Here is a 19,602-nt window from a genome sequence, read left to right as displayed (position 1 = left end):
AATATCTTCATAAATATAAATAAATCCTATCAATGCCGCGCGGTTTGTACCATTGATTATTCTTTTTCAAATTGCCACTACACTGGTGCTAAGCAGCTAGTCGTCCAGTCCTCGCAGAACATCCCGTTCTCATTTGCAGTTCAAGTTAAAATCTCACATCAAGATCCAAGCACAAATTTCGTAGTAAAAGAACCATTTGATTCGTGGCTCGAAAAACCTTCAAATTAAGGCGAGAAATTGAAAATAACATAAAAATTGAAGTAAACGGAAAACTGAGTGCGTCTCCCAACTTTCCAATACAAATTATATAAAGAAAATCTATCCTATTGCTGCAATTCTCTGCGGTTCGTTTCAGAATCAAACACATGATCCAAGGAATATAGAGGAAATGTATGGTAAGCTTCAGAATCTAATAACTCCTGCCCCAGTAACTCCACCTCTTTGCAGGCTTCCCAGAGGCAAAGCAGAGAGTACCTGTATCAATTTCATAGAAAAATAAAATTAGTTAAAAGATTTCAACAAAATCTGAGAACATGTGCCATCGGCACATAATGACCATAATCACTCAACGGATGCAGAGCAAATATTCACTTGAAACGAGCTCAGTATGAACAGAACGTTAAAGTCTCATTTCCATTGTACAGGAAAACATAACATAGAATTGAAGATATGCAACTAAAGAAAAAATTATCCGCCCATAGTACTGAAATACATTCTAATTATTAGTGCAGATCATATAAAAAGAACAATTCCGACAGACAGACAGTACCTTCAGGGATTTCTGGCTGTTCCAACGGGGAACAAAGGGTCTTAGCTGCTCCCATCTCACCCTTGGTTCGTGCTTTCACATCTTTCTCCACCTCCTGGGGACAGAAAAACAACGAATAAAATAAAACAACAGATGTTGGGAGAAATATGCATCCCCTGCCCCGGGAGAGGTATATCCAAAAGGATGATTCATTATAGAACTAGCCCAGAGATAAATGCAATATATTAGGAAAACTCTACTACACACAGTAATTAAAGTGCAAAATGTCTTATAAAAGAAAGTTCCAGCAAGAAAAACCTTGCAACACAACAATGAAATAAGGAAGCATCAGCAGAACAAATAATTTGACAGTTCGAAAAACACCAGGAGCTTACAATTTAATGTTCAAGGAAGCAAAAAACAAAGTTCTACATAAAAAAAATTTTCCATTTTTTGTTTTACATAAAATTTCCAATTTTCCCTTAACGTACCTCCTCATCACACCATGGAGCTAAGATCATTTTTCTTTGGCCAAGAGCCTCCACAAATTCATCCCAAGTTTTTACAATTTGAATGCAGGCATCCCGTCTTTGTTTTGCAGCAACAAACAAGCTTTCTTGAATCTCATCAAGAAGTTCTTTTATTCGCTCAACCAAAGAGCTCCTAGGCAGATCAACTTTTGCTCCATTGTCACGGCGAACAGCACGTACCTGTGGATAGAATCAATAAGCACCATTTTCCAGTTCATCAGTCACACCACTAATGTAAAAGACAATAAGTGCAAGAATATCAGGAAATAATGAACATTGAAGGAAGTGAAAGTAACATACAAAACAACAAAGTCCTGACCTGATTTTTTGCCAAGTCTTTTGGTCCTATTTCAATCCTAAGGGGAACACCTTTCATTTCCCAGTGTGAGTACTTCCATCCAGGTGAGTAGTTGTCTCTTGAGTCCATATTAGCACAAATACCTGCCTCACACAATGTTTCTACAGTTGCAGTGCAGGCATCAAAAATTCCTTGAGTATCAGCATCTTTGTAAGGCACAGGAACAACAATCACTTGCACAGATGCAACTCTAGGTGGCAGCACCAAGCCTTTGTCATCCCCATGGACCATCACCATAACCCCAATCTGTACAAATATGGAACATATTTTGAAAATCTTATTAAACCACTGAAGGAACATAATATTTGGATATTTACCGTCTTCAGCTGAGAATACCCAAGAACAAAGGAAAAAATAATAATAATGTACTCGAGATTAATGACTCATCAAGCTCAAAGAAACAACCAATATTGAAAGGTCTTACTGTTCGGGTAGTGTAGGCCCAAGAATTCTGCCAGGCCATAGCCTTCTCTCCCTTCTCATTTTCAAAAATTATCTCAAACATTTTTGAAAAGTTTTGGCCCAAACAATGAGAAGTTGCACCTTGTATACCACGACCAGTGTTCGGAATAAATGCCTGACACATCAAATATATAAAGTTTCAACAGAGGATAACCAATACAGCAGAGCAGGATAACCAAAGCTAGCATGTTAATTATTAGTTACCTCAACGGTCGTTGTGTAAAGCCCACCAGCAAACTTTTCTAGCTCACTCTTCTTACCCTTTATAACAGGAACAGCCAAGAATTCTTCATAAATACGTCTGTAGAGTTCCAGTATCTGAAGGACCTGGAAACAGTAACAGCAATTAATTACAAAAAAAATGCCATGTTCCAACAGGAATATGGACTCTAAATATCATGAATGAAAAGAGAAGCAAGGAAAGCAATGCTGCTGCTGCTGACATATAATGCAGGTCAAATGCACCAAGGTATCAGACAAGATCTATCACAAGATTCCGCTAATCCTTTCTTCTCTTACTTTAGGATTCATTCCTATTCCTCGAGCAGATAATTTATAAGCAAAAAAAGTCAATACCAATTAAACAATAGCATGATAAGTTGACAGGTAACATCCAAACTGAGGCAAAGTGGAAGTGAATATAACAACAAAGCGCCCATGCATCAATCCTTCTCTTACACTTCAAAGCTTGTAAAAAATACAGAGAGTTTTATTATCTCACGGAGAACATTTGGCCACAAGTCGAAATTGAAAACCCAGGTTTTCATACCTCATCATCTGCTTCTGATTTAGTTGCAAAAGCAGTATGCCCTTCCTGCCAGAGAAATTCACGACTCCTACAAGAAGACAAGTATGCCCAGTAAATTCACAATCCAAATTATAGATGTTCTTCAACCAGCAAGTTCTTCGAAAATGTCATCAGACTATCACACACAATACTTATCAGTTGTCAAAGCTAACATGCAAATACGCGAGAGAGAGAGAAGTGATTGGAAAAAACAGACATAAGAAGCCTACAAGTTTGATGTGGATATAAAGCATAGGGCACAAAAGTATTTAACCTCTTCCAGTAGAAAGAAAAGGGATGCACTGTAATATTAATAAAAAATAAAATAATATGTGAGCATACCATGAGGCTGCACTTCACCAGCTCAACTTTGGAATAGCTGAAGCTTTTTGAGTAAAATTTCATAGGCCGACTAAAAGTAAAGCATTTTGTCATCCCTACAGACCAAATTTCTAAATTCTAACAACATGGTGAAAATAAATCAAATGGATGACACTAGAAAGTAACATCATCAACTAACCTGATAAATGGGGTGGGATTGCTGAACTCCCATCGAACAACATTGCACCACTGGTTAAGTTTCAAAGGCAAGTCACGGTGTCCCCTTATCCACTTAGAATAGTATGGATACATCACAGTTTCACTAGTTGGGCGGATAGCAATAGGAACCTCCAAATCAGATTCCCCTGATTTCGTCACCCAAGCAACCTGAAAAAATAAAAGGATCCCACAGTGTTCACATTTCTTTCCTTGGTTATATTGCAAATTTGCAATTATCAAAAATCTCTTTTAAAAAATTTACAGAAGGAATGAATAACATTTGCCAAAAGAAAAAGTTAAAAAAGAAAACAGAGAGTTTTCTTTAGCCAAGCAGCTGCCAAAAGAAATATATGCTCTACTTTGCACAGAAAACAAACTCTGCAATAATTTCACATGCAACACAAATAAGCACTGCATGTTTACACCGTATATCACCGGCATTCCCTCCAAGAGGAAGGAGAAAAAAAAGGTAAGGCGATAGAAACATTTTTCAAATTCAAATTTGACATTCCAACATGTTCCTGAAGAGAAGAGTAGGCCATCCTCCAGGTTGTTGAAGTGAACTTTTTGCAAAAGGGCAACCAAGCAGTTTAAAAACTTTGTTGTTATAAAAGATGAATATGACATGCAAACCGAAATGATGAAATTCAACCCAAAATGGGTGACCAAAATTTCATTTTCTGAAGCAAAAAAAGAACTCAAAATTTACCTCAGGAGCAAAACCCTCAATGTGATCCTTTTCCTTCTGTAAAACAGTAGGGGATACAAAAAGAGGAAAGTAGCAATTCTGAATTTTCATTTTTTTGATTTCTGCATCAAAGAATTTCTGCATATTGATAGCACTAACAAGTCTATCATAGTGTACTTATAAAAAAGAACAAACATTAAAAGACTTAGAAAAGCGACTCAAACTTACCTGCATGGTCTCCCAAATTGACATTGCCCAAGGCCTTATGATGTAACAACCAGAGATATCATAGTATTCAATCATTTCACCATTGACAACTACCTATAAAGATTAAATAAAAATAATTATAACATCCAATATTTACAATATCATCATGTACCCAAAATCTATAAGTACAGAACTCAGTAAAGAGCAAAAGGATGAGACCCAGCAACTCCAATACACATGCTTGCATGTTTATAGATCTCATAACAGGAGTCGGATGCCACTCAGAACATACAAGTGGTCAGCCGGAAAAATGACCAAGCAATACAACCAAGACGAGTAATAAAATCAATTCCTGGCTTGGCCATCTCACTAGGATCCACAGCTCACGTAACTGTTAAAAGACTTTCTTTTGGACAACTTTCTTAGATAAACCAAATCACCAAACCTTTTCCCTACAAATTCAGCGAACTCCTAGCTGCAGCTACAGAATCAAAATCTTTCTTTATTGGAAGTATGGAATTTTGATCAAGTAGTTACCAAACAACTGCTAATAAATTTCTATCAAATATTGACCAAAAAGAGTTTGAAAATTGATGATCTAAATATTACAAATGATCAAGAGGAAAACTCCAAGTCCACTTCAGATATTAATTGGCTATGATACTTCGTTTTTCAATAATAAAATGATTGCTAGAATGCTTAAAACAAACCATATGAAATATAAGAAACTTATTTTAACTTACAACTCATCAATATGCAATACAAGGATGACATAAATAACTCCCACACAGAGGATATTTCCAACCTGTTTGTTGCTCTGTATTTAGAATTGATATTATGGACCTAATGGGTCTCTCTAATTCTTTTCCCTAAAAGATCATTTCAAATCCTGAAATACCTAAGAATTCCCACCGCACTTCCCAATGATAAATGATGTAACAGGGCATTCATATGTGTAACAAAATAATATGCCTGAGATATGTGATTGAAAATGTAAGTGATCTTTAATACAACAATTACAGGAACCCAGAGTACAAAATAAAAAATTTTCAACATACCTCTGAATACCACTCCCCAAAGTTTTCATCTTTCTTGTAGGAAAGACCTAAACCAGTTTCCTTCTTCACCTCTTTCTTCTTCCCTCCTAACAGAGTCAACAAAACAAAAAGAGAAGCATATTCACATCAGATAATGCATACATGCATGAACAGAAACATAAACTAGCGTACTGTAATGTTAACACTTACCACCGGTCGCATTAGCTTTGGACTTTTTCTCCCCACCACCAGCCATAACCTAAAATTAATCCTGGACACAATACATCAACACTAATTCAGACACAGACCACACAACTTGAATCGAGATTGAGGCCCCAAAACCAAAACTGATCATCATGCATACAAAAGAAAATCAATTCCCAGGTAGTCATTCTATACCTACAAACTAGAACTGTGATACGTCACATTTCATATATAAAATGAACATAACCCCAGATTAGATTTCAAAAACAACAAAAAGTAGAATAAAAAGCTGGCAAAAACAAACCAAAACACCCACTATTGTTACAAGAAAACTATACCAAGGTTCAGGATGCAAATTACTCTTTAAGGACAGAAGTAACTTCAACTAAATTCTATGCACAAATACCCAGTGAGAAACTGAAAATCAACTTGCAAAACAGGTACTCCACCATTTACACCGCACCAAAATTACTCATGCATTTGTAGAATTTAAATAATTCAGCTATAAAATTAGATAGACCCAAAAAGCCATACGTATCCAAACTCTCAAATAACTTCCATCAGTCATAATTGTACAAAAAACATGCATTCGATTAGATAAAAACAATCTTCAAAGCAGCTATAACAACTACAGATTCCGTACATTCCTCGCAATTAATCATAAAGAGAAACGCATTTACAATTAAATGGAAACTGTGAGTGAGCGTACCGATCTGACGTATTATTCGACTGGTGGCGTTTTCTTCTTTCACGTAAAAGTTATTAATCCCTAGCCGCCTAGACGTGCGCAAGTAAACTCATTTTTGTCTTTTTTTTTCTTTTTCCATTTTTACAATTTTCTTTCGTTAGAAAATAATATGGAATGGAGTGATAAAGAGCATCCCTGATTTTTGAAGATATAACAATGGAAGACGAAAATTGAATCTTTTTCGAAATAGGTCCTTGCCACAATGACGGCTAAATATTGTTAAGATTAAAGCGCAACGAAATTTTTTCTTTCACATTGCTATGAAATGCTGGTGAGATTTCAAGAGTAATGGAGATTACTAAAGTGAGGAACTCTATGACAAATCTTTTCTTTCTTTTTTTTCCTTCAAATTGTGATAAATTTAAGTGCATTTGAATTTTTTGTTTGCACGATGAAAAATGATTATGAAAAAAATAGAAGTTCATTTTATTATCCTAATCTTAGCAACAAGGGTAAGAGTGTAATTGTGGATGATTTCTTTAACGCCAGTTAAAAGTTCATAACGACAGTATCCTTTTTGAAAACACGTTGCAAACTGTCATTTGATGTTGTTTCTTCAAAAAATAGGGACCCAGATGATATTATCTCAAATAATCTAATGACAGTGCAGTTGGGTCAAACAGCGGGTTAGGGTTTTATAAATTGTGACCAATTCCCGGCGCGTAACGGCTCGGATATTCAACTTCCGCAGGCTTATAGACCTTTCCATTTTGGAATCTTGCGAAGTCAAAACGATGTGTCGTCTGTTTGGAGAACCTAATCCCTCCTGCATAGTGAAGCAGAAGCTACCGAGAATTGTCACCAGGGGAACTACACAACACAACACAAGATGATGATTTGATGTTCCATTAGGCTCCTTGGGTTTTTTGGTTCCATGATAAAAGAATCATGAATCTTTCTTTAAATCGCATAGACAAAAATACGACACCAGTACACCATCCCTCTCTTTGCTTGGGAATCAAGTTTAGCTTACTTAACCCATGAATTTGGAACCATCTTTGTTACCTACAGATTCATTTTACTCACTTTCTGCATTTACTCTTTTCATCAGAAGTGCTGAACATATAGTCAGCTGCATGTCAGTGAACTGAAGAAAGGATATGTTTATTGCTCTGCCAAATCACATCAACCAAATAAACAATATGTTAATGTACCAATTTCAGAAATTTCCAGCTACTGTCAGTTGTAAAATGTTTTTTGAAAAAAAAAATTGCATGAGAAAAGAAAAAAAGACCAGAAGATATCCCTAGACTTCCTCCAAGTTACAATTTCTTTATCGGTGGGGACAAAATGAAGGAAAAAGAAAAGGAGAAGACAGTTTTGCACCTCCAATAGAATACAGGGCTGAGCGGTTTGAGCTCCCTACCTAGACTTCCTTTTTTCAGGTATATTTAGCCACTAGAATTCACAACATTGCTTAGCTTGGTTCTGGGGGCACTACTTTCAAGCTTCGCATCCATTCACAGAAGCTGGGATCATCAAAGAATAAAAAACTGCTTTTCAGCTTAATCCGCTCTTCCGGTGTCAATGATCGAAGTTGTGGGAATCTTGCTTCCTGCAATGAACATAACACAGCTTACTTTAAGCGCCCACTAATAGTATGCTTTAAGTTATGCAAACAGTCTATATAGCCATAAGTTAACAAATGATTTGGAATCTGAAGCACACTACCAAATTTGTTTTCTGGTGTTGGTATAAAATTTAAGCTGAATTTTCACTCTTCCCCTTTTACCTGCTCATAAGGAGGATCCTTGTGTGCTGGTATCAACCGGGTTACAAAGTACCGAGCCTGAGAGCTCCCCTCCTGTTATAAATACAGACCAGTAAAATCTCTGCAATTGTGGCTGCCAAGTATAATAAAATGAGAGAACAATACATGGTAGTGGAATTGAACAGAAAAGAACCTTGAATGCAAGGATACGAGGAGCAGGAAACCGAAATTCAGAGAGTTCTTCAGCCAATGTTCTGCAAGCTGCTAATGCGGCTGCACTTCTTCCTTCGTCAGCAGCAAGTTCAGCACCCTGAAGTTACCAATAAAATGATTATTCATTAAAAAATTGGAGGAGTAAGTAGAAAAGCAAGGAAAAAAGTACAATGTATCTGCAAAAAGGAAGATAGATGACAGAAAACTTAAGATCTTGATGAACAAGTGGACAAAATAAACCTAACATTCAAATGAATAGAACGAAAATAAAGCCCTCATTTTCACTGATTTTACTTAAAAAGCAAAAGTCTGTTAAAGTCCACTACACCATTCGCCTTCTTTCCTTTGCCTTTCCACTTGCAATGAAAAACACAAATGATTTCCAAATAATGATCAGGAAAGCAGGTTCTGAAGACAACAGGGAAGCGACGAATGCAATCCCAATCTTTCACTTTCTGTCTGCCACCTAGAATAAACTGTTAATGTTCTGATACACAAATACACTGAACAATTAACTGTGTGCTCCTACTTTTGCTCCCCTTCACACACCCATACCTAGTGCACTCAAATCCTTGCTGATCATACACCACATATGACACATTTTCGAAATCTAACCATGATTTAGATATAGGAGTACAGTAGGCAAAAACTGGGCCTCAAAATGCATGAATACGCAGGCCCATGTCTACTGTTCAAAAATGCAGAATCCCTATGCAGCAGAGAAGAGGAAAATAGAGTATATGAAATTAATGCATTTGCACACAACTAACATAAAGAAAGAAGTATTCCATGACAGAAAGAAAGTGAGTTGAGGAGCATACCAACCAAATGAAGACATCTGTGCCATGGTCAAGAACAACTGCTTTATCAGACTGCATAGCAAGATCATAAGCTGGAAGCTCCTCAAAAGTGCCTCCTTCACGGTACATAAGACAGCGAGGTGCAACCATGCGAAGCGACAGATCAAAGGATGCATTCAGAAACAAATTTCGTAGAACAGACCTCTCATCATCGTGGCCAATAATATTTCCTAAAAGTGGGCTCCTTCTAAGATGAAATAGGAGCTCCGACAAAGCAGAAAGTTCCTTTGGAAACCGATAAAGCTTTGACTTTGGTACTTGGGATCCAAATTTTAAAGCAATATCTTTAACTCTTTCATCTATCATGGTTCGCATATCAATAGCTTCAGAAAAAATTTTGGCTCGCAAAAGCGTCCTCTTCGCAATAAGGACTGCAGCCACTTCATCTTGAAAACTTGAGAGATAAGCTGAAACGCTATCCACAGTGGGTAACCTGACAGTTACTACTCTTGAAATATCTGCTTGATAGACATTTGAATATCTAATGGCAAACTGGAAAAAAACATGATTACTCTCAATATCTCTTTTGTTTTCCATGGACACTGCAAAGCTCTGTGTTTCTTCGACGCTTGGCATTTGAATAGAGAGAGCAGCATCATTTTTAAATGTTTCATGAGTGTCTATGTGTGCCTCTTCACCAGGACCCACAATTTGGGTTACAAGAATATCATCAGAACAGCGTATCTCCAAGAAACCATGGGATCCTGCAGCCCTTGTGGATGCTCTTTGCAAATTCACACCAAAGGCTTCACCAAAGTCATCATGAAGAACCAACACACCACCTGAAGCTTTGGCAAGAGGCTGCAAAACAGGAACTCTAACAGGGCAATTTCCAGCGCATAGAATGTCAATAACAGCGTTGTGCTGATGAGCCTTTCGACCTAGAAGCTCCATCCATTTCAAAGCCATCTTTTCCATATGAAGATAGTTGGGATGACTAAAAGAATGAGGGACTGATCCAGGGCCATAAGTGTTAGGTCCACCAGCGCACACAATAATTCTGCTATTACCTCCTGGCCTTTTAACCACCCCTCGAGACATTTCAGCTGACGGACCTTGAATTATGGCAAGGGCAACCTCCACTGCTGTTCCCAGACATCTGTCTCTTGAAGCTTCAGTAATGTTCAACTTATATGGTCTTAGTGAAGAAAATATGTCATGAGCCACTTGTTTTGAGGCATGCATTGGTGACAAGTATACTCCAGTTCCATAAAGCAAAGCTTTCAAGGAGTCCTCAGTAGGCAATTTGTCACCAGCAAGTACATCAGACGATGCTATTGAATCCTCTGAAAAATCATAAACTGAAACAGTCCGACCATACAATATGATTCCAATTCTCGCTGTAGGTGGAATTGATTCAACAAATGCGTGCAGAGAGCTCTGTAGATGCTGGAGGTGTGGCTCATCTAAGCACTCATCTATTACAAGAATAATGGGTGCAGACATTCTGGAATCAGAGACAGGAACATAACTGGATCTATTGTTCCCAGTCTGAACATAATCAACCATGGGCGACGACAGTTCAGGAAAGTTGCGAAGTTCTTCCTTGCTGGGAGCTACATATTCACCTTCACTTCCATTTAGATTCCGGCAAATTACACACTGCCACTGACCAGAGCCAAGTAATATTTTGCAATAGATGTTTGCAAATGCTCCACAATTATGGCATCGATGAGGATCACGCTGTATTATTTGCAAACTTGGTGAAACCTCCTTTCCTGGTGAAACCAGGGCCCCAAAACCTAAACTGGGTACATTAGCTTGTTTCTTCTTTTTTAACACCTATACAACAAAATTTCAGTAAACAGCAAGTGGTGATGAATTGTGGAAACAACATAAAGTACATGAATCGATGGATTTTTGGATACAAAAATGCAGGATCATTCATTACGAATGAATTTGCCTCTGCACAGAGAGAATTAGTGTACCTTGTGTGCTGAGAATAAAACACATGAGGATTCCCCAACAGGCATCGTCTCCTCTGCAGCATGAGGAACTTGATGCTGCAATTCAGCTGACCCATTGGAGAAATGGGGAGGTGAAGATGTAGGAAAAGATGAACCCGAAGACAAAGCAACAGGCTGAGGAGTTGCAGGAGAGGTCCGGAAAGGCACAGCAGCAGGCCGAACAGGTGAAGTGAAGACAGGAGGGCCAGGTGGAGTGCTCAAATGAGGAATTGGGCTGCCAGTTTTTACCCCATTTGCAGGTGACAGTAAATTTGGCGTTTTAATAGATGGGGAAGTCATATGATCTTGTTGTAACTTTGGCGGAGGAAATCTAGGTGGTGCGGAGGACATTGGAGGAGGAGGAATTAGACTTTTCTCGGGCTGAGGTGATGATATGTCAGGATTTGAAGGACCGATAGTAACAGAGTATCCAAGGGAAGTTTGTGGAGGATTAGCCATAGAAATTCGAAGGATCCTTTACTAAGCAACGATAATTCTCAATACCTGGAAACGAGTATCAGAATTCAAAGGAAACAATAAATAATCAAACCCCAAATCCTGTTTTAGTAGCGGATACACCTAGAGGGAATTTAATTCTCCAGAGATTTTCAAAGAACCATTGACACGAAATCAATCTAGGTATTACATCAAACAACCCACAAAATCCAAAACCCTAGTCATTAAAAATGGATTTTGATCCAAACCCAGTTCAAGAAATGACCGTCAAAATCAAGAAACCGCCAAAGAGCACAAAAAATATCACCTTCCAAAATTAAATTCAGTTTCACTTCGACAAACTAACGGGCTTTGATAAAATCTCACCTAGCTATCTCTTTCCACAAAATTGTACCCTTCTCCCACAATTAATTATCTTGGGAAAAAAGAAAAAAAGAAAAAAGAATCAGATTAGTTTATCCCGGAAGATCCACGATTGCAATGAATAAGAAACGATAATTGGATAAAATTGGGAAATCACAAACCTGAGAGAAGGGAATTGAGAGAAAGGTGATCTTTTTCAAATTCAAAAAGCCGGAATGTATATCATGAATTTCAGAATTCGAGTTTTTATGTGTTGTGGTTTTTATGTGATGCATAAAGCAAGCCTTTTTCTCTTGCCCTTAACTCAACGGTGTTATGTGTATGCCCGTGTTTTCCGGTGGCCATGGGTTCAAACACTTCCCTTGTCACTTTTCAGTTTTCACGGCCTTTGCTGTGCTGGCAGCACCTCTCGTTTTGATTGGTAGTTGATGGACTTGCCAACAAAAAAGGTCTGACGTGGACTTGCCAAATCAATGCCACGCGAGCTCTCAACAAATTCATTAGTTGATACATTGAATGGTTAATTGCGACAAAAAAAAAAAAGAAAAAGAAAAAAAAAGATCCATAATCGTATCTGAAGAGCAAATCTTGTAACTTTCATATTACGTGATTATATAAATTCAAAGTACATAACACATCTTGCACCCAAAATTTCATCTCAAATTCAATCTTATTTATAACATATAGGTCCACATCTCTTCGGAGACATCCAATAACATATAGATCCACCCTTTTTTTTTTTTCAAAAAATAACAAATCTAACCTACTGTGCTCTCTCTCTATTTATAATGGAACAAGATCAACTAAAGATCAACGCTGAATTTTGTTAATTTGAGCTCGTAAGAGAGCTCTAGATGAAAGAGGGGAACAAATAACAGTAAAACCTCAATTAATAAATGTAGAATAAATTAAGAACCTTAATTAAATAATAAAATTCTTCAGTCTCGGTTTGGGATAGAGTACTAAAGTAATAATTTTGATATATGCATAAAATAATATTTTTTACTTTTTTTAATTTTTTAGGGCCTAATGAAAATATAAATTAAAAAATAATCAAATACAAAAATTAATAATAAATCAAATCTAAAATTTATAATATTAAGGAGTTCTTTTTTTCTTACAACTTCAATTATCTAAATTTAACTATTTACAAAATATGCATCTAAAGTTGTTTATTTTTTCTTTATTCTTAAATTGAATTCAACCTTGTCCTTGATTTTGTGTAGAGCGTGTATCACTTTTAGTATAATTTTTCAATGAAAGTATTTTTTTTTTTTTTTTTGAACTCTTTTCAAATGAGACCAAAAAGGAGACATGAAAATTTAAAGTTTTGAGAATAAAATTTACAAAATAATTGAATGAAGCTCGACAATACTTTTGTATTCATATTTCTTAACGTAAGGATATATATATGTATATATGTATACATACATACATACATATGTGCGTGTGCTTGAGTAAAGAAAGAAATATATTATATAATTACAAGTTTCCTAACTAAACTATACTATTATGAATAGATACTATTGACTTGGGGAAACATCTTTTATAAGTAAGTATGTACATGTACTAACAAAACTCTTCTTAAAATAAAAATCTTTTTCTAAGTTACTGAATATTCATTTATCAATAAATTAATAATTTATTTATTTATTGATAAATAAATAACTTTGTGAAAATAATATTTGTCTTAGTTCCAACAATATTATTTTGTAGATGTTGTATTCTATTTTGATTATGTACGTAGTACAACAATTGAAAAAAAAAATATGTATATATTATTAAGGTAACTTATATTAGATATTCATACTGTATGTAAAATGTAGCTAGTTAACTACTAAATTGAAAATTTGAAACTCATTAAAACCGAAATGCTTATACACTCTTGATTGACATTGAAAATATCTAATTTTACTCAACGAACCCTTTATATTCCAAAAATAACTTCGTCTCTCATTCAAACTTTTGCTTCTATTGAAGTATAAAACTGAAATTTCAACTGGTAAGAATTTTGCCAAGCAGCAAATTCAAATTCTAAATTCACCCAAATGGGGGAAAAAATCTCACCCAAACTAAATCTAATCCAATACCTCTTTTTTTGTTATCCTAATATTATTTTCTCGTGGAGTTAATGAGGTCAAGACATCCCAAAAAATTTTTATTGTATTATAATCACTTAATATTTATAATTAATATATATATATATATAAAAAGTTATGTAATTATCATTATATTTAATTGTTATATACACTCACATATATTGCGTGAGTGTATAACAAAGGTAGCCTGTCTCCGCACAGCGAGTGACACGGCATCAGTTGCCGCAGCACCCAAAAATTAAAATTATCCTCAGTTTTAACCCTGCATCCCCTGCTTTCACTCTCCCTCTTCACTCTCACTCTGACACATCAGCCATGGATCAAGAAGCTCGAAACGGCGAATTGACTCACCACGTCTCTAAAAAACCCAAACTCACTCGCTGCATATCCGAAGCCGAAATCCGCGACGAGTTCTCTCACCACCAACACGGCGTTGCCCGCATCAACAACGGGAGCTTCGGGAGCTGCCCCAAGTCCGTACTCGCCGACCAGCAAAAGTGGCAGCTCAAATTCCTCCAACAACCGGACGACTTCTACTTCAACTCTCTCCGCAAGGGGATTCTGGAGTCACGTGCCGCCGTCAAGGACCTCATCAACGCCGATGACGTCGGCGAAATCTCACTTGTCGACAACGCAACCACCGCTGCCGCCATCGTCCTCCAGCAAATTGGCCGCGGTTTTACCGAGGGGAGGTTCCACAGAAACGATACCGTTTTGATGCTTCACTGCGCCTTCCAAGCCGTTAAAAAATCTATCCAAGCTTACGTCACCCGTGCAGGTGGGTCTGTTGTTGAAGTTCAGTTACCGTTTCCGTTAGCCTCGGAGGAAGAAATTATCAATGAGTTTAAAAAGGGGATTGAAAAGGGTAAAAAAGATGGAAAAATGATACGGTTAGCAATCATCGATCACATTACATCAATGCCATGTGTTGTGATTCCCGTTCGTAAATTGGTTAAAATTTGTAGAGATGAAGGTGTGGATCAGGTCTTTGTAGATGCGGCACATGCTATGGGTAGTATTAAAATTGATGTGAAAGAAATTGGAGCCGATTTCTATGTTAGTAATTTGCACAAGTGGTTTTTTTGCCCACCATCTGTAGCCTTCTTGTATTGCAGAAAATCAATTTTATCGTCTGATATGCATCACCCGGTGGTTTCACATGAGTTTGGTAATGGATTGCCAATAGAGAGCGCGTGGATTGGGACTAGAGACTACAGTGCACAGCTTGTGATACCCTCAGCTGTGACGTTTGTGAGTAGGTTTGAGGGTGGAATTGATGGGATTATGCAGAGGAACCATGAGCAAGCCCTGAAGATGGCGAGAATGTTGGCCAATGCTTGGGGAACAAGTCTTGGGTCTCCGCCTGAAATATGTGCGGCAATGGTTATGGTTGGGTTGCCTTCGAGGTTGAGGGTTATGGGTGAGGATGATGCCTTGAGGTTGAGGGGGCATTTAAGGGTGCGCTTTGGAGTCGAGGTTCCTATTCATTATCAGGCGCCAAAGGATGATGGTCAGCCTCAGGCTGGAGCTAGGGATAAAGATGGGATTATAACAGGGTATGCAAGGATTTCTCATCAGGTTTATAATACATTGGAGGATTACGAGAAATTTAGGGATGCAGTTATTCTTCTTGTCGAGGAGGGGCAGGTTTGCCAAATGCTTTTGACAGAGTGAAAATGGAGAGGTTTGTTTTTATCCTTCCCTGGAGTTGCTTGTAAAATGCATCCTGAAGGACGACACAGTATTATGTTATGTACATCACTTCCTTGGAGTTGCCTGCTAAATGTGTCCAGAAGGACAATATGTTATCATTTTTGTTATTGAATCATTTAAAATATCTCTTTTTCTAGATTTAAGATGATCTCTTTCTGAAAATTACTTCCTAAATTCACTGATTGCAAATAACATTTCTTGGCAACTTGGTAGTAAGGAGTAATCAAGAATTATGGCTTTTCTAGTGCTAATTTTGTCTGTGTTGCTACATTTCTATCGTTGCTTTTCATATTGCTGTATGCACGTTCTAATAATATGTGGAGACAGTGGCATCTACAGGTCATTTTGCTCTCTTAGATGTTTTGCTGCTCTGGGTTCTCATTTAATCACAGTTATTATTATTTATTACATTCCTGCTGACACATACAATGACTTATTGAGTGACTGACATCCAAATCATCATGATGCTTTGATTTTCACATTACCATGTCCTAGCTGCAGCTCGTTAATTCAGTTCTTTTGTATACTGTTTTCGTCATTGCAGAGTTGTGACAATCCCTGCAACCCTAAATGATCTTTAGAGTACCTTATAAGAGTAATTGAGTTTTACTCCTCTCGTGTTGATTCCATAAAGACTTTTTAACTCCATAGAAAATTATTAAAAGTTGTTTAGGAATTCCCGTCAATGAATGTAGGCTGATTGGTAATATGGATAGAATAATACTACACCCACTATTAAAATCCAACCTTATCCATCACTAGGGAGGTGACATTCATCTTTTGGACAGTGGGATGAACTAATGAGTAATTTTACAAGTGGAATAGTGGATGAATGCCACCTTACTACTTGGGATGTAAAATGTTGGGATACTATTTGGGAAGTGTAGTATTACTGAACTGGGTAGAAAATGCCAGTTAAGGAATTTTGATCATCAGTAAGCAGGATAACATCTTTAGTGGTAGGTTTTCTCAAAGGGTGCAGAACAAGTCAGTAAGATGAATATTATTTCACGAGGAGAGTGGACATTGATTGATAGAAATAGTTAAGAACCAGTTATTTTTCATTAGTGCCCACCATTGGCCAGGAACATTTCTCTACTTTCCCAGGGACCCCAACCCCGTGTGTAGCGAGACCTCATATTTTGTTTTGGAGGATGTTTTTGAATAATTTAATGAGCTTATTTGTGTGTCTGTGGATTTATGTGCACTTCCAAGATGTAGGGTGCTTTTGGGAGTGATGTATGGCAGTGGGCAGCCCAGCTGCCACGGTGTTTGGTAACACCTTGCAGCTAGGTTTTGGCAGCTGCTCAGCAGCCATTTTTTCTCAGTTCTACTCCACAGATATGGCTTTTATTCCACAGAAGCTGCATCTTAAACGCTGCAGCACTTCACTCCCAAACGCACCCATAATTGGTTGACTGTGCTGCTACTTGTTTTAAAGTGCCTTGAATTATCAAGTCGTATTATGTGTTTATTCTGGATACTTGATGCAAAAGTATCTTTCCTTATTCTCTGTGTTCCTTTTTTGGCAGTTAGATGTAGATAGCTGGGAAGAATTCAATGGAATAGCATGATTATTCACCAGTTATTGTGCCTTGCCACAGCCGTTGAATCACAAAACTGTGGACTCTACTTCAGCACGGTCGGCAAAACTGAGGCATATGTTCATCCCTAACTTTGAAGTTACCCCAGAAACTGTTGTACACTGACCTAACTTGCTAGACGGTTGATCGTTGTTATCTTTACCCTTGTATTCACAACAATAATGTATGAAAGCTGGCATTCTTTAGTAATTCAGCTGCCTTTTCATGAATTTTATTTTGTCTCTTCATTTGACAGTGATCGCAATCTGAGTGTGTATTTGCATGGTTAAATTAGAAGATGAGCGAACTTCTATATCATGATCCAAATACCCCCTCGAATGTAAAAGAGAACATACATTTGAATAAAAAATAGTATGTCTCACCCACTTTTTTCATAAAAAGAAAAAATATAAGAAATTTAGAAGAATTATAGTTTAAATAACATTTGCTAAGCTGTAAGTCACCATCTTCCTTGTGGAACCATCTTTATAATTCCAAAATCAAAACAACGTTCATCTCAAGTTTCAGCTGAACTATCAAGAGAGTAATAAAAAGGATGAGCTATTGTCAAGAAGGAGCCATCATGCAATTATTATTCATATCTTTGCCCAAAATATTTGCCAGAATCATATCCACATCTTCTAAACCAACGCCAATGCAAAGAGAATTGATCGAAGGTTTAGCATAGCCCTGTATTCTTATAGCTGAATCTCCATCGTGACTATTTGAAACCCTGAGGTTAGGACCATCCCTGCACTTGCCCATGCATTTGCACATTGACACATCACATTCAGCACCAGCCTTCCTCTCAAATTCTTCTAACAGAGCTCCAGCTCCTAGTTTCTTACACTTGCCACCCATGCAGACCTCAATTCTCTTAGTTCTTGTTGTGGTTGTCCTCTCAACAATGCCATAGCCTTGATCGTTACTCCGGCCATTTAAATTTCTGCATTCACCCCCACTTCTAAAGCAGCAATCCTCCAACTTGTCTTGTTGAATCAATGAAGTAGCAGATTTAGCTAAAGCCGGTACTATTATCTCCTTTTGTACTTCAATGTTTTCTGATAGTTTCAAAATGTTACTTCTCAAGGGGATCGTGTCAATTACGTCCCCATTATCACTGTCGCTGGACTCAGATGATGAGCTCGATGATGACCCAGATTTGCGATTACCCTTTCTCTCCTTCATTGTGGTTTTAATCTGTGCTTTCTTCTCTTTCATCATTTTCTTCAATTCTTTCTGCTCTGATCTCAACTGCAAGAGTTGTGCTTGTAGCACTTGTACTGCTTCCTGCATCAAAGAAACATGAGATTATTTACATACCTTTTTTTTTTTTATAGCTTATTTGGAAAATATGAAAAATAGAGAAACCAAATTGAAAGTCGAAAGAACACCAAGAAGGTAACAGGTTCATGTTCTTACTGAAATCCTTTCTTCATTCCTCAAACTACTTGCATCCTCGTTGCCAAAAGCCTCAAGAGGGAGCAAGTCACTGGACAATCTTTTCATAAACTTCAATTTCTTCCTCACTGATTTAATCTCAGAACTCTTTTCCTTTTCTTTCTTCTTGGTTTCTTTCCTTGGCGATACATAATACTGCTGATGTCCGCAATCCGAAAACCGACTACTCAATCGTCTGAAAGAATTTCGGGTTCGCTCTGAAACTCTGAAATCTCCAAAACCCAGATGATACTTGATCGGAAACCGGTCACCGGTGTCGGAAGGTATGCATGGAAGAAAGCGTTGAGCAATGGCGGTCGTTTCCATCGCTGGGATTCAGAGGCTTTGCGGACTTGAAGTGTTTCAGGAAGATGAAATATTTGAAATGTATTTTTGCCAACAAAAATTTGAATGAGGATGAAAGAGCGGTTGGAATTACTAGTAAGAGACGCGTGGCGAAGATATATTGGTCAAGAAAGTGCCAATGCTGACGTGGGTTGCTGGTATTGCTTCGCGCTTGCTCGCTCGTGGCGGTTTTGCTTCGCCACACTTCCTACGCGGCTTCACGTTTGTTTTTTTAACTTTTTCATTTAATACCAACGGTGCGATGGCGAACCTTAGTTACGGACAGTATGGATGGAGCCAACTGGAGCTGCCAGCTGGCAGCCTGCTTTATTCCAAAATCCAAATAGATTGAAGATTTAAACTATAAATAAATAAATAAATAAGATTTAAAAAATTTGTAATATAATTACTTCATTATCTTCCTAAAATTTTTATTCCCAATTGTCAATTTTGAACATCATTCTTTCTTCTCTTATCATGATAGGTAAAATTAACCAGGTACCAAATAATTCGACAATTTTTATTGCTTTACATTTACATTATACCAATTAGCATACCGTATTT

At 37.3% G+C, this 19,602-nt stretch overlaps 4 protein-coding genes across 8 annotated transcripts; 1 reads left to right on the top strand and 3 right to left on the bottom strand.

The window, feature by feature from the left end:
• Positions 1 to 42: 42 nt before the first annotated feature.
• On the bottom strand, positions 43 to 6,404 carry LOC18049810 (proline--tRNA ligase, cytoplasmic). Of its 2 annotated transcripts, XM_006444553.2 has the most exons (13): positions 6,271 to 6,404; positions 5,568 to 5,628; positions 5,379 to 5,464; positions 4,342 to 4,434; positions 4,135 to 4,251; positions 3,406 to 3,593; positions 2,868 to 2,934; positions 2,303 to 2,425; positions 2,061 to 2,213; positions 1,598 to 1,882; positions 1,240 to 1,458; positions 770 to 863; positions 43 to 474 (listed from the first exon to the last, which is right to left on the bottom strand). In XM_006444553.2, the coding sequence occupies exons 2-13, from the start codon at positions 5,611 to 5,613 to the stop codon at positions 410 to 412; spliced, it is 1,536 nt and encodes a 511-aa protein (XP_006444616.1). In that variant the 5' UTR covers positions 5,614 to 5,628; positions 6,271 to 6,404; the 3' UTR covers positions 43 to 409. The 2 variants fall into 2 exon arrangements, with proteins under 2 accessions (XP_006444616.1, XP_024044955.1); XM_024189187.1 differs by lacking the exon at positions 4,135 to 4,251.
• Positions 6,405 to 7,443: 1,039 nt separating this feature from the next.
• Positions 7,444 to 12,270, bottom strand: LOC18049809 (protein transport protein SEC23). 3 transcript variants are annotated; one of them, XM_024187987.1, is made up of 7 exons: positions 12,020 to 12,270; positions 11,803 to 11,910; positions 11,022 to 11,543; positions 9,055 to 10,875; positions 8,214 to 8,330; positions 8,042 to 8,113; positions 7,444 to 7,864 (listed from the first exon to the last, which is right to left on the bottom strand). In XM_024187987.1, the coding sequence occupies exons 3-7, from the start codon at positions 11,496 to 11,498 to the stop codon at positions 7,727 to 7,729; spliced, it is 2,625 nt and encodes an 874-aa protein (XP_024043755.1). In that variant the 5' UTR covers positions 11,499 to 11,543; positions 11,803 to 11,910; positions 12,020 to 12,270; the 3' UTR covers positions 7,444 to 7,726. The 3 variants fall into 3 exon arrangements, with proteins under 3 accessions (XP_024043755.1, XP_024043756.1, XP_024043757.1); XM_024187988.1 differs by having other exon boundaries at positions 11,862 to 11,910; XM_024187989.1 differs by lacking the exon at positions 11,803 to 11,910.
• Positions 12,271 to 14,138: 1,868 nt separating this feature from the next.
• LOC18049808 (L-cysteine desulfhydrase) lies at positions 14,139 to 17,463 on the top strand. Of its 2 annotated transcripts, none has more exons than XM_006444550.2 (2): positions 14,139 to 15,641; positions 17,207 to 17,463. In XM_006444550.2, the coding sequence occupies exon 1, from the start codon at positions 14,273 to 14,275 to the stop codon at positions 15,629 to 15,631; it is 1,359 nt and encodes a 452-aa protein (XP_006444613.1). In that variant the 5' UTR covers positions 14,139 to 14,272; the 3' UTR covers positions 15,632 to 15,641; positions 17,207 to 17,463. The 2 variants fall into 2 exon arrangements, with proteins under 2 accessions (XP_006444613.1, XP_006444612.1); XM_006444549.2 differs by having other exon boundaries at positions 17,203 to 17,463.
• Positions 17,464 to 17,817: 354 nt separating this feature from the next.
• Positions 17,818 to 19,083, bottom strand: LOC18049807 (diacylglycerol O-acyltransferase 3, cytosolic). The gene is made up of 2 exons (XM_006444548.2): positions 18,676 to 19,083; positions 17,818 to 18,543 (listed from the first exon to the last, which is right to left on the bottom strand). Exons 1-2 carry the CDS (start codon positions 19,018 to 19,020, stop codon positions 17,821 to 17,823), a joined length of 1,068 nt encoding a protein of 355 aa, XP_006444611.1. The 5' UTR covers positions 19,021 to 19,083; the 3' UTR covers positions 17,818 to 17,820.
• Between the last annotated feature and the right edge of the window lie 519 nt (positions 19,084 to 19,602).

This window comes from Citrus clementina, unplaced genomic scaffold (genome assembly GCF_000493195.1).
Source record: "Citrus clementina cultivar Clemenules unplaced genomic scaffold, Citrus_clementina_v1.0 scaffold_3, whole genome shotgun sequence".
In the NCBI taxonomy this organism is placed as follows: domain Eukaryota; kingdom Viridiplantae; phylum Streptophyta; class Magnoliopsida; order Sapindales; family Rutaceae; genus Citrus; species Citrus x clementina.
The sequence above is the reverse complement of the archived record's forward strand: the minus strand, read 5'-3'. Positions and strand labels throughout refer to the sequence as shown.

Excerpts from the sequence above, each read along its gene's own strand:
- LOC18049810 (XM_006444553.2), bottom strand. The coding sequence starts at position 5,613 with ATGGCTGGTGGTGGGGAGAAAAAGTCCAAAGCTAATGCGACCGGTG. Across the intron at positions 4,252-4,341 it reads CAATTTGGGAGACCATGCAG|AAATTCTTTGATGCAGAAAT; the intron begins GTAAGTTTGAGT and ends ATCAATATGCAG. Across the intron at positions 3,594-4,134 it reads TTGAGGGTTTTGCTCCTGAG|GTTGCTTGGGTGACGAAATC; the intron begins GTAAATTTTGAG and ends TTATTTTTTCAG.
- LOC18049809 (XM_024187987.1), bottom strand. The coding sequence starts at position 11,498 with ATGGCTAATCCTCCACAAACTTCCCTTGGATACTCTGTTACTATCGGT. Across the intron at positions 10,876-11,021 it reads TTTTATTCTCAGCACACAAG|GTGTTAAAAAAGAAGAAACA; the intron begins GTACACTAATTC and ends TTTGTTGTATAG. Across the intron at positions 7,865-8,041 it reads AGGATCCTCCTTATGAGCAG|GAAGCAAGATTCCCACAACT; the intron begins GTAAAAGGGGAA and ends TGTTCATTGCAG.
- LOC18049808 (XM_006444550.2), top strand. The coding sequence starts at position 14,273 with ATGGATCAAGAAGCTCGAAACGGCGAATTGACTCACCACGTCTCTAAA.
- LOC18049807 (XM_006444548.2), bottom strand. The coding sequence starts at position 19,020 with ATGGAAACGACCGCCATTGCTCAACGCTTTCTTCCATGCATACCTTCC. Across the intron at positions 18,544-18,675 it reads GGAATGAAGAAAGGATTTCA|GAAGCAGTACAAGTGCTACA; the intron begins GTAAGAACATGA and ends TCTTTGATGCAG.